The 13,385-nt window shown below is 42.2% G+C and overlaps 1 protein-coding gene across 3 annotated transcripts; it reads left to right on the forward strand.

Moving 5' to 3' along the window:
• The first annotated feature begins 1,340 nt into the window (after positions 1-1,340).
• Positions 1,341-12,972, forward strand: ntmt1 (N-terminal Xaa-Pro-Lys N-methyltransferase 1). 3 transcript variants are annotated; one of them, XM_052037152.1, is made up of 4 exons: positions 1,341-1,469; positions 5,860-6,071; positions 7,289-7,541; positions 12,005-12,972. In XM_052037152.1, exons 2-4 carry the CDS (start codon positions 5,910-5,912, stop codon positions 12,259-12,261), a joined length of 672 nt encoding a protein of 223 aa, XP_051893112.1. In that variant the 5' UTR covers positions 1,341-1,469; positions 5,860-5,909; the 3' UTR covers positions 12,262-12,972. The 3 variants fall into 3 exon arrangements, with proteins under 3 accessions (XP_051893112.1, XP_051893111.1, XP_051893110.1); XM_052037151.1 differs by having other exon boundaries at positions 1,444-1,579; positions 12,005-12,913; XM_052037150.1 differs by lacking the exon at positions 1,341-1,469 and adding an exon at positions 4,360-4,789 and having other exon boundaries at positions 12,005-12,913.
• Positions 12,973-13,385: the final 413 nt, after the last annotated feature.

Consider the following 13,385-nt stretch of genomic DNA (forward strand, 5'->3'; position numbering starts at 1 on the left):
GAAACACAGATAGTAATAGGAAGAACTTGCAAACTCCACACAGAAGGCTCCAGAGGTCAGAAATGAACCTGAGTGGCTGGAGGTGTGAGGCAGCTGCTCTATTAGCTCTGCCACTGTGCTGCCTGAAAAATTGAAAACCTAAAATTAAATAAGATTCTACATTTTGGATCTGCAATAGATCCATTAACAGATGATAATGAAACCAGTGTTGGTAAGATCAGTCAAAGGATGAGAAGCTAACAAGTGAAGAAATAAGTGTGAAAGAAATCAAGGAGTTTTCATACTGGGATTGCCAAAACAAAGGAACAGATGGAATTTGTAGCCACCGTGGACTGGGATGAGTCAACTGGAATAGTCTGACTGTTTCAACAGCTGCGGCCCTGAGATAAACCGGGAAGAGTCTACAGCTGGGCTTTGAAGTTGAAATCTCTGGAATTCCAAGGTTACATTGGGAAAGCTCCCACCCTGTCTGCTTGACATACTTCTCAAAGAGGGGAATATGTTCAGACTGTAGAACTTTAATCTTATCAGAGCAGAATCTCTTGGGGGCCTGATTTTTTTCAAAAACTTTAAAGAATGGTTTTATATTGAGTTATCTAATCACTCTAAAGGAGGGACTATGAATATTCAACTGGGATAGTCATGCCTAGGAGAGTAGAGCAGGAAGGTAAGGCTGTGTTAAAGGAGGTGGAGGTTTTGAAGGGAAGGGAAATAGATTAGAAAGAAACGGGGGGGAAAAAAGAACGAATGTGAAGGAAGCTATTGAGATTAGACCCCCCCCCCCCAGCTAATTTTCCCCTCAATCAGATATGGGCATTTGTTTTGGCGCACTGACCTATTGCTAGCCTGGCAACAGGCCTCTGAACATCAGAGTCACGGGATCACAGAATCCAGGCCAACGTTCCAATCCAATCCAATCCAGCTGCAATGCCAAAGATGAGGCTTCTACACCAACTGAGATGGCAGGAAGAGTTTTAATTTGGGTTCTTAAGGTCACTATTTCGAAGTTGTGGAGGGAAATTCTCCCCAGGTTCTAGGCCAATACCTACGCTCAAATATCACACAAAGCAATCATTTGGATGCTGTTTGTGGGATTTTGCTGTCTATAAATTGGCCGCCGTTTTTCCTATATTTACAGTAGAGCAATTGGGGGGGGGACACACCATTGGCTGCTATAACTTTTGGGGCGCATTGCAAGGGTGAGTCTGTGTGTCACTTTAAACGAACGGCCACTCAACGGGCGCAGAACATGGACCCATCTCCGCGACCAAAGCCAGCAATGCAATTAAAGTGATGTCAGAGGGACGCGTCGCCATTAGCAACCGAGGCGGGTACGCGATGACGTCACGGGGAGGGGACGTTGCTGCCGGGACGGGGACGGTGGCGCTCCGCGTGGAGTGGCCGTTAGTTCAAAGTGAAGGAGTCGGGAGCCTGCGGCCTTCAGCGACACGCCGGCGCCTCAGCACCAGGTCTGTCGGGCGGGGTGAGCGGCGAGCGGTCCGGGCAGGGGCATCGGGGTCCCGGGTGTCAGAGGCTACGGGCCAGAAGGTTCTGGAAGCAGCCGGCAGCTGTGGGGCGGGTAGGCTGTCCCTTCACTCCCCCCTCCGATCCCCCACCTTCCCCGGCGGGTCGTCCTCGCCTCCCTCCGCTCTCCCCCAGGCTGAGCCCCCCCCCCCCCCGCTTCTCTCACTCCCCTGTTGAGGGTCTTTGCCTCTCCCCTGCAAAGTGATCAGATTGGCGACTACAACACTTGTCATTTGGAGAGAGCCACAGACCCCGAGCGATTCACCTCTCGCTGCCCTTCCCACCGAGGCTGCTGAGGTGAGAGCTTTCCCAATATAGCCTTGGAATTTACTGAGCTCCAGTTTCGGAAGCAGGCTCTTCGCCATCTGTCTCGGTCCACAGTTGCTGAAGCACTCAGACTATTCTGGGAATTGACGTGTCCCAATTCGCTGGTGGCTGCAGATCCTGTCTCTTCCCATCATCCTGTGAATCCTTCCTAGCGAAAAAGAAAACTGCATTCGTTTCACTGTGTTCCAGTTGAGGCTTTAACTTAACAACCGCTGATTAACCTTCCTAACGCTCCACAAGGAAATAATTTCATTACTGTCTGTTTGATGGATACACTGCAGCCCTGCAATGCACAGATTTAGTTTTCGTTTAATTTTCTCCATGCTGTATGAAATATAATCAAATAACTGAATGGATGACGGACATTTTCACTTTACATGTCTTCGCTTCCTGTAGCAACTCCCATTTCTTTTTAAAATAATTACTACTGCTTCAGCACAATTTCTAGCAATTTTAACTGAAAATTCTGCAGAAATATATGTTTTGTAAATGTTCTCTTGCGACTTTATTTCATTGATCTCATTTATCGGGACATGACCAATGACCCAATCATAAATCCTGATTATCTGTCACACCTTAAACATCTTGATTCTCGTTTCAGAAGACCTATGATATAAGATCGTCATAACTGTAACAATTTGTTCCAGTAAAATACTCATATTTAAACACTATTCCATTGTTTATATCAATCCTCACCATCTGCAGTCTCTCCCCTCTAGGGTCTGATTCTGCCCATCTCGCACTGCTGTACCTCATTGCTGCCTTTAGGTGCAAAACATTATTTTCCAAAAGTCAGATGAATTGACGATTAATAAACTAATTAGCTGTTGGAATGTCACCTTCACATTAGGTTTGCCAAGCTGTATTTGTGCATGCAATCTGTAACGTTAATATCCATTCCAACATGGTAGTACTGTAATAGGAAACAAAATGGGAAAATGCTGGGAATACTTATCAAGTCAAGCAGCAATTTTGAGAAAGAAATAGTTAATGTTTTTGGGTCCATCAGAACTGGAAAAATGTTTTAAGTTGCAGAGAGGGGGAGAGATGGAGCAAACAAAGGGAATGTCTGTGATAAGGTACACACAAAGGTTGTCCAGGTGACATAATTGCTTTCAGTGCCGCCTAAGAAAGGGAAATGAATTCTTGTTAATCATAACAATTCTCCTGGAGGAATGAAATTAGCAGTAGATGAATGACAGTAACAGAGAGAAAAATACACTGGAACTCTGAGGTACAGATCGGGCAGCGCGTGTGGAGAGAACCAAAATGAGTTAATGTTACTGGTGGATGATCTTGCATCCGAATTGGCCAGTACTGACACAAATATTAAAGAGTGATTATCTGATATTGTTGAATTAAATATTGATTCAAAAGGGCTGCAATGTTTTTAGATGGAGGATGAGGTTCTGTTCCTTGCGCTCATATTGGGCTTTATTGGAATGGTGTAATATGCCAAAGACAGAGGTCTGAGTAATATTGAGAACTAAAGTGGCAGGCACCACCCTTGTGGTCACGTAATCCCAACATCTGCAATAAGTTCACAGACATCCACAACCATCTTGACTACATCTCCATCCGCCCTGCTTCCTGTAAGGATTCCATTCCATTCTTCCAATTTATTCATCCCATCTGCTCTAATAATGAGACTTTCCATACCAGTGTTTCTGAGACATCTTCCCTTTTAAAGGGCTCTCAATCGTATCTCCTCTATTTTCCATGCTTCTGCTCTCCTCCCAGCCAGAACAAAATAGGGTTCCCCTTGTCTTTGCCTTTCACCCCACCAGCCTCCACATTCAACAGGTTATCTTCTGTAATTTCCACCACCAAACACCTTGTTTTCACTCCCCTTTTCATGGCACTGTCCCCTGCAACTGCCCTTTTATTTTGTCCCTTCCCCACTATCCAGGGACCCAAACTGTCCTTGCAGTTGATGCAACAACTCACTTGCAATTCTGCCAGTTTAGTGTATTACATTGTGTGACCATTTTGCAGAACAGTCTGCAAGGGTGATCCTGAGTTCCTAGTTGCCTATTGTCATCACTTTCCATTCCACTCTCATTTTGACCTCTGTCTTTGGCCGCTACACTATTCTAATAAAGGCCATTTTGAGCTTGAGTAATGGCACCCCATCCTCATGTAGGCAGATAGTAGCAACTTGAATAATCAGTTTTTCATATTTTGTATTGGTTCACCTGTAACACTGTTGGTTTTGTTCAATCATTTGCTGAGTACTTCTATCATTTCTTGATTTTATTTCAGATTCTAAACATCTGTAGCTTTTTGATTACATATTCATGTAGGACAGAACTAGTCACATTCAATAAATGTGAGTAGATGCCCATTATCCTTGCCCCAGCAGCAGAATTCCCAATGACATTCTGTGGAATGAACTGGCCTTTGGGTCATAATCCTTTGGACTTCAATGCCTTGGCAAATCTTAAGTGAGATAAGATGATGCTGGGCATTGGCACAGACAACTAGAAGAACTACTAATGATCAAGGTCTTTGGAGGCTGACAGTTCGAGAGGATGTTGGAAGAGTCAAGGAGAAATGGAAAGCTCAGTTGGCTGAGGATGTGGTCCATAGGAAAGAGCCCAACATACTTTGCACCACCTCAGCCCACTAGCTTCATCTGCAGCAAGTGTGGTAGAGACTGCCATACCATTAAGGAACTCTTAAGCCACACCAGAAAATGTTCAATGTGGAGTTGACCATCAAAGCGCAGACCATCAAAGTGCAAACCATCATTCTACAGGGAGAAAAGATGTCACTTGAATTGCCATTTAGTCAATTTCCCAGTTGTGTCGATTTGCTTTTGATTCTATGAGCTTCAACTTTAAGCTACCAGATCGTAATGCCTTTTGGAATTCATAAATAATATCCACAGACTTTGCCTGTCCTTTTTGCCTTTAGTCACCTGTACAAAATTCATCAGGTATGTTCCACTCTTTACAAATCCACGCTAGCTGTATCTGATTAACTCAAGAATTTCAAGGTGTTAGGTCACTCTGTCCTTAATTCTGGACTCTTGAAATTTTCTGACAGATATTTGGTCAATGGCTTGTACTTTAAAAATGGCGAGAAATAAAACACAGGGTGATCTGTGTAATTTTTCTAATTGAAGAGTGCTTGAAAGAACTTTGCTGATTCCATCTCTATAGTCTCCCATTATTCTGATCTACTTTCAAAATCCTGGGAAGGAAACCATCTGGTCCCTGAAATATGTTATTTTTAGTGCATTTAATTTTTTCATTTCTGTTATTTTGCTTCGCATAATTTTGGTGAGTTGGCATTCTTGATACAGGATGTTATGCATGCAATTCTCTGCTGCAAATACTGACAATAATTATTCATTGTGTCCACTATCTCCTTATTTTCATTATAACTATCAGTTTTTAATAGATGCACATTACTCCTGGCTAATATCTAATGTAAACAAAAATATCTTAGTTGACTTATGCAATTTATTTTTATGTTCCCTTTTTGTAGCTCCTGCAATCTGTTGTCAGTTTTTGCTGTTCTTTATATGTCTCCCAGTTGTCAAAATCTGTACTACCTTTTGCAATTTTACCTACTATTTGTTTCAGTTTTGTTGGTTTATTGCTTAAATCATTCATGTCCCCTTGAGTTGTGTTGTCATTGAATAAGATCATGGCAGATCTTCTACATCAATTTAACCTTCCTGTCCTATTCCTGTAACCTTTGATTTATTTCTCAAAATGGCTTATTGTTGTACTGGCAGTACTGTGTGCTGCACAATTATCCTGTCTGTGCTGCTTCTTAGTATACTGAACTCTCAGTCCCTTTGAGGTTTCTCAGTAAAATGAACCCACACTTTAAATCTGTTACCACAGCTTGTATTTGAGGGATTTATATAGTTACGGTTAACGTAATGGTCAGCACAGGCATCATGAGCCTGAGAACTTGTTCCTGTGCTGTACTGTTCCATGTTTTTTCCATGTTACTTATCATTTCCCTTTCTCCTCCCCTCTTCCCAATTAACAGGCTTCTAGTTTTATCTCAATTTTCACCTGATTGAGTTAGAACTCTGCATTATGACTGCTGAGGTGATTGGTGATGAGGAAGGATTCTACTCTAGAGCTAAGAAATACTGGAAGAATATCCCTCCAACAGTGGATGGCATGTTGGGAGGATATGGGCATATCTCCAGCATTGACATCAATTCCTCCAAGAAGTTTCTGCAGCGGTTCATTGGGGTGAGTCTCCATGATCATCTGTGTTAATAGGTTTTGCATGTTCTTGTAAGTTTATACCTACAAATCACTTTCTCCCACTCCTTCCCCCGTTGCACTACACCCCCTCCCCACACACAAACAAAAACTGTATGAACTTCTGGCTTTCGTGACTGCAAACCAGCCTTAATATGTCTCATTTTGGCAAAAACTTAGACTGACAAAATGTGAATTTAAATTGCCCCTGGAGAAATAGTGTTAGGACAAATAATGGGAATCGGGTAATCATAACTGAATAGAGCTTTCACTTTGGACATCATCAAATCAAAAAATTGTGGCCACAATGCTTACATTCCTACTGGTTAGGTTACTTTCCAAGCTTCTGATAATTCCTATGCTCAATTACAATGTAGTGTCTCCCATGAATCAGTGTATTTACTGTATCCCTAAAATAGCCAATAAAAATGGAAATGCTGGAAGAACTTGGCCAGTCAAGCAGCATCTGTGGAAAGAGAAACCAGTCAATGTTTCTTGTCAGCAACTCTTCCTCGGAACTAGGGGGAGAGTGGAGGGTTTACAGTTTAAAACAGCTGGGGGGAGGAATGAGATTTAGGGCAAAAGCCTATATGGTGATAGGTTAAGACAGATCAGGTAATAAGGAGCATATGAGTACTGACTGTTAGCAAGACATTCTAAAGAAACGGGGGAGAAAGGCAGTAAGTATGATAATGGGAAACGTTGAAAGAGTAGTTTACCTGAAACTAGAGAATTCAGTGTTCATTCCAGGCAGTTGCAAAGTCCCCAAACTGAAGATAAGTTGTTGTTCTACTAGTTTACTTTGGGCCTTACTATAGCAGTGGAGGAGGCTGCAGAGAGACAGGTCAGAATGGGAATAGGAGTGTGAGTGTGATTGAGACCACATTGTGAACTTTGCAATTTTTATCCTTTAACCAATTTTTTTTTAAAGAAATATCTATTTGGTAAACTTGTTGTGTGCAAAAATGTTGCCTGGTTTCCTAAATTGCAACAAAGTCTACACTTTTTTTTTAAAAAAACAGCTTAATTGTATGCAAAGTATTTCTGGAGATATCTTGCTTGATCTGCTGTCTGCTTCCAGCATTTTCTGTTTTTCTACCACAAACGCTGGTTGTTGCAACCCCAAAACCGCTAGAGATTCACATCTATCACCCTACTGGAGTGTAAGATGTCCTGCAGTTCAAGCTGTTTTCCATTCTCAACAGGAAGGATCTGGGAAGGCAGGGACAAGCTGTGCGCTGGACTGCGGTGCTGGAATTGGCAGAATTACCAAGCGATTGCTGCTGCCCTTGTTTAAAGTTGTTGACATGGTGGATGTGACAGAGGGTTTCCTGGCCAAGGCCAAGACCCACCTGGGGGAGGAGGGCAGTCGTGTGGGCAACTACTTCTGCTGTGGTCTGCAAGACTTCATCCCCCAACCCCAGCGATACGACGTCATCTGGATCCAGTGGGTGATTGGTATGTTATTGACCAAAACTGTTAGGGATGGGGTTAGAATAGGAAAATTGAACTTGGGCTACAAACTCTATTTTAAACAGAGAACCGTGGAAACCTAGAAGGTAGAAGCAGATATAGGCCATTGGCCCCTTTGAACTTGTTCCACCATTCAGCATGATCAGCTACTTCAGTGCCCTGTTTCCATCTTCTACCCATATCCCTTGATTTCCTTAGTATTAAGAAATACATCTCCCTTCTTGAATAAGTTTAATGTCTCGGCCTGTACTGCCTTCTGTGGTAGAGAATTCCACAAGCTCACCACCTTCTGAATGGAGAAACTTCTCTGTTCTAAATGGCATACCCCCTATCCTATGGCTGTGACCCCAGATTCTGGACTCTCCAGCTATCACAAACATCCTCTTTGCATCTAGAAAATCAAAAGAAAAGTTCAGATGCAAGAAATCTGCAATTTATAAAACCGAAAATGCAAAAACACTCAGCAGGTCAGGCAGCATTTCAGAATTAATGTTTCAGGTAGAAGACATCTGATTTGAGCAAGAGAGAAAACAAGTTAATTTTTTTAAGTTGCAGAGAGGGTGGGGAGGTATGGACAGGACAAAGGGAATATCTCTGAAAGCAATAAAACAAGATGCTGGAGAAACTCAGCAGGTCAGGTAGCATCTCTGGAAGGAAATGGACAGTCGGCGTTTTGGGTCAAGACCCTTCATCTGGACTGAAAGAGGGGATACAGTCAGTATAAAAAGGTAAAGGGAAGGCAGATGAAGGGTTTGGACCCAAAATGTTGACTATCCATTCCCCTCCACAGATGCTGCCTGACCCGCTGAGTTCCTCCAGCATTTTGTTTTCTTGATCCAGAGTCCAGCATCTTCAATCTCTTGGTGTCTCTAATATCTCTGAAAGGGTTGTCCTTGGGTTGCCAAGGGGATAATGTGTATATGATGTAATCTAGTTGATAGGTTAATGAGGACAATTGGAGAGAAAGAAACGTGAACAGGAAAATCAAAAAGTTATGAAATAGGGGCATTTAGAGATATAGAGAGCATAAACAAAAGAATGTAGAGGCTGCAAAATGCAAAGCTGTAGGAAATGCTGAAATGCACAGCAGGTCAAATGGTGCTATTGGAGAGAGAAAAACTGAGCCAGTATTACGGATGGATGACCCAATTCTGACAAAAATAAAGCAAATTAAGCAAAGTTATAGAATTTAATATGTGCCCAGACAGAAGATGAGGTATTGTTCCTCAAGACGACATTGTACCTCATCATGACAATGCAAGCACCACAGATAGTCAGAATGGAAGTGAGATGGAGAATTCAAGAGGAACAGACAGCTCATAACAGAAAATGAATATGTAGGTTGCTGTGTTGACATTTGTTTTGTGGTTAAAAGCTCCTTAATCTGTACTGCAGAGAAATTCTTCTGAGCTTCCAACTTGCTGAGTGTTTCCAATGTTCTCTGTTTTCATTCCCTATATCTAGTCTATATAGTTCTGTTAGAAAGCCATATTTCTGTCTCATTTTTTAAATCCCATATCCACATTAGGAATGGAAACTGTTTGTAAACCTGTCATACTATAATTATGATTTCCTATCAGTGGTGACACTGGCATCTTCACTAGTGAAAGCATGCAATTGCAATGTAACCATATAGGACAGTTTGGGAAGCAGAGAAATAGTTGGTTGTATTTCTCTGCAATACAAATTAAGAAGCTAACAGCTTCAAAACATGTTCAGCAAGGCAAGTTACATAGCCAGTTTCTTTTATGAATATGGCCATCATATTCAGTCAGTAGCAGTCTTGCCTCTGAGCCCGAAGTTTGAGAGTTAGTATCCCACTCCAGAGACTTGAACATAAAACCATTGTACTGTGATAATCCAGTACAGGTAGTATTCCATTATCAGAAGTGCTGTCTTGCAAATAAAATAAACCAAAATCCAATCTATTCTAAGACACTATAGCATGATTGTTCTCAACAATAATTGTATGTTGATCTGCACTAAAATACAGATTATCTGGTTATTGTTACAATGTGAGAGCTAGCTGTGTATTAGTTGACTGCTACATTTTCTTCACTACAACAGTAACTACACCTCATTGGCTTTGGAATGTCCTTGATATTGTGGAAAGAGCTATATAAATACACTTTTTACATAGGTGTTTAAAATGGGAAGTGAACATTCATCTGATATCTTTAATGTATTAAATAGAAGTTCTGACAGTTCTCTGACCACAAGTCACCAGCTTTCACTATACATTTCATGGGCACTGGTGCCTCACTACACTGAATGTTTGTTGTCTGAGCTTAATGGGGTAGAGCTCTTGGCATTTAAAGCATCCACATTTAAAATAACAGGTCACTATAACACCCAAACATTGAATGCCATTAGATGTTTCTGTAAACAATCTGAAACTTGTCTTGTGATTTGTTTCATGCAGAAACTGCTGTAGTTGCAGCAGTTTGCTTTTATTTCATATTACCAAGATCTGCTGTATTTACTCACCAGCTTGCACTTACAGTGCACCCAAGTAAGGACAATCATTATAGCACCTCTAAGAGCCAATAACCTTATTTTTTCTGGTCTCTTCAGTCTGGGGTTACATTTGTAGAAGTAAATTTGTAAATCATGCCTCCAATGAATGGTGCAGACTGTTATCATAGAATTGTGCAGCAGCCTCCCACCACTTCCCTGCCATGACCCTGAACATTGAGTGTAGTAGTTTATTGGGTAACCAATCGTCCAGACTCAATCCTCTTCTCATTTGGTGCTTGGCGACTCTGTGTGGAGATCACAGGATGACAAAAGAGCATGGACGTGTTGCTTTGAATGGAGACGTGGCAAGATTCAGTAAAGGGGGGGTTGTTGATCCTGATTGCCCCCTCCCAAGCTGAGATGATATTGAGGTTTATACCTCAGTAACACATTGGAAAATGAAATAATCAATGGATGTGGTCAGTTATCAGTCTAGACAGTGTGGAAACAACAGGCTGTTTCTAATCTTTCAACTGTTAGTTACATCAGGTCAATAGCTTGCTTTTTAAAGAACCAGAGATTGCAAAAACAAAGGGAAAATGTTAAATCTTTACAAATAAAACATTAGTTAGGCCTTGAGTACACTGGTATCTTGCTTAGTACTCAGGTTTCTTTATCAAGAATGAAAGTGTTAATGGAATCAGTGCTGAACAGGGTTACGATAGCATTATAAATGCTGCTGTGTTGGAACCTGATGCAAACCTCTGACTGTCTGCTGCTGTGCCAGGAGCCTGGTGCAAATCCAGCAATGAATCACCCACTAGGAACCCGGCGTGGATCCAGAAATGAGTTTGCCCACACACTGGTGTAGAGAGGCTACCTGTAAGGCCCAGTTTTGTTTGCGTCTGTGGGAGCCGTCTGGCTGCTTGGCACTGAGATGTACGGCTCAGAGCTAACCCTGGCCAGCATAAAGCGGCAGCATCTGCTCTCCCCAGCCCGAGGTTTTACTGGGGTAATAAGATCAATGGTGTTGTGCTGTTAACCAAGGAAAGGTGGAGACAGCTAGTTCCTTCACATACAACTGGACGTGATGAGAGAGATTGTAGGATGCAGCTGATCTGTCCACACATGGAACAGGTGCTGTCAGTGCCCATGCTGGCCAAGGTGAAGCCCTGATCCCTTCATTTCAGCAATGAGTGACCATACTGCTTGCCGTAAGTCACCCAACATCATTCCTCACAGCCTCTCCACACCAAGCAGTGGGCACTTCATTATTTGAAGAACACCAACTGAGGTTTTGCACCAGATTCCTGGCAGAGCAGTGTGCAACATCAGGAAGTGTTGGGGTCCACAACAGGTTCCTGGCATAACAGCATGCATGGAATTTTTTTTAATGCAATGGGATATTATAAAAGTCAGTGCTCTGCAGGGTGGTGCTAAGTGGGGTACTTGTGTATATTGTCCAATTGTGACTGTCGCACATTATAGATGTCAGTGTCCTGGTGAAAGTGCAGAAATGATTTGCTGGAATGGCACTAGGATGAAAAGCTTTAATTTGTAAGGAGAAACCGTAGATGCATGGATTTTCCATGGTTTGGGAAAGGATAAAGGGAGATTTAAAAGGTATCAAAAATTGCAAAATTCTTTAAAAGGGTAATAAGATTCCAGTCGCAGAAGTATCTGTAATAGGAGCGCACAACTTCAGTTTAATTGCCAAAGGAGCTCCTGTGACTTTACACAGCAAGCTCTTATAACTCAGGAACGCAGTGCCTAAAGGAAGCAAATTTAATAACTTTGAAAATAGAATTTAATAAATACTTGATGTGGTGTAAATATTACAAGCCTTTGGAAAAGAGCATGAGGAAGTGGGACAAATGGCCTCCTTTTGTGCTATCATTATAATTGTATGAATATCAACTAGGCTATGAACCATTTTAATGTAGTCTTGACAACTATTCTGTAACTTCCAGTCTCTCTTGGGCTTGTTGCAGGGCACCTGACTGATGACCACCTTACCCAGTTCCTCAAGAGGTGCCAGAAAGGTCTTAGGCCAAATGGAATCATCTGTGTGAAGGACAACGTGAGCCAGGAGGGTGTGATTGAGGACGAAGTGGACAGCAGCGTCTGCCGAGACCTGGACTCCCTGCACACTATTGTGCAGCTGGCAGGACTCCAGGTGTTGGCAGAGGAGAAGCAGGATGACTTCCCCGATGAGATTTACCAGGTGTACAGTCTGGCTTTGAGGTGAAGCTAACCTTATCCACGGGTACGGGGAGTGGGTTGGTGAAAGGGTAGAGTATCTAAGGGGAGGGGAAAAGTATAAGAGTGGGACACAGCTCTGGGGCTTTGGGTTTAATTGAAATAAAGCACAGTGAGGAGACTGCAGACTGAATTTGACTTTATTCTTGAAAGGCAGCTCCCACTATCACCCAAATGAATGAATCTGATGATCAATAAACTCGGGACAAGTACTTAAATGCAGGATGCTGAGTCACAGCTTCAGAAGATTAATGACCATAGCTGGAGTCCGATTAGCTGCAACTAATGACACATAATGTTTCTTCAGAACAGTTTCCAGAGAAGAGGAAGAATGAGGATGTTTTAAATATCTGAATTCAGTTTGGCACCTAGTATGAATGGGAATCAGCAGGAAAACCTTGTCTGCTGTTTCTGAGAGTAGAACAGCCTACTCCAGGACTAAAGCCTATAATCAGGCTACTGCCACATAAGAGTGGCTGAACTTCAAAGTAATTAATTCTCTCTCACTCACACTTCCTCCTTCCCTTGCCCCCTAACTGGCCCTCTTTTGCCCCCTCCTGCCTTCTGCATTTGACCAAGCAGTGTGTCATGTTAGGAAAGGCATACAAACCCCATTTTGAGATGCAAGAAATCTCCTTCCATTTTCAGACAATGCAATTCATCAGATATCATAATTTATTAAATAAATTATTTTTGTGTGAAGTCTGTGTATTTTGTCATTCAGAATTGCCTTTTTGGTACAGGACTGTTGGGGACAACAAGACAAGAATCCTCTCTTCAGTACTTGCCTGTAATGAAGTTTTATTTTTCTCTAATGCAGAGCTTGTTTGTTTATAGTCTCTTCAACTCACTCAGTATTAAACATATCTCTGGCCAGAGGCTGAGGAGGGTTTGAGTCAGAGGCTTGAAGCCTTAATTCAGGATGACACTCTTGAAGCCTTAATTCAGGATGACAAGGCCAAAGCAATACTGAAGGGTTGCGCTTTGCTTGGCATATATTCTTGCAGATAAGACCAAGGGCCTGTTTATCCTATCATTTGGGCACTGTTAGAGGATTCCTTAGTGATTACTGACACATTAATGGACTTTTAGTCTGGCAACAAAAACTAAGTA

The sequence above is a fragment of the Pristis pectinata genome, chromosome 23 (genome assembly GCF_009764475.1).
Source record: "Pristis pectinata isolate sPriPec2 chromosome 23, sPriPec2.1.pri, whole genome shotgun sequence".
Lineage (NCBI taxonomy): Eukaryota > Metazoa > Chordata > Chondrichthyes > Rhinopristiformes > Pristidae > Pristis > Pristis pectinata.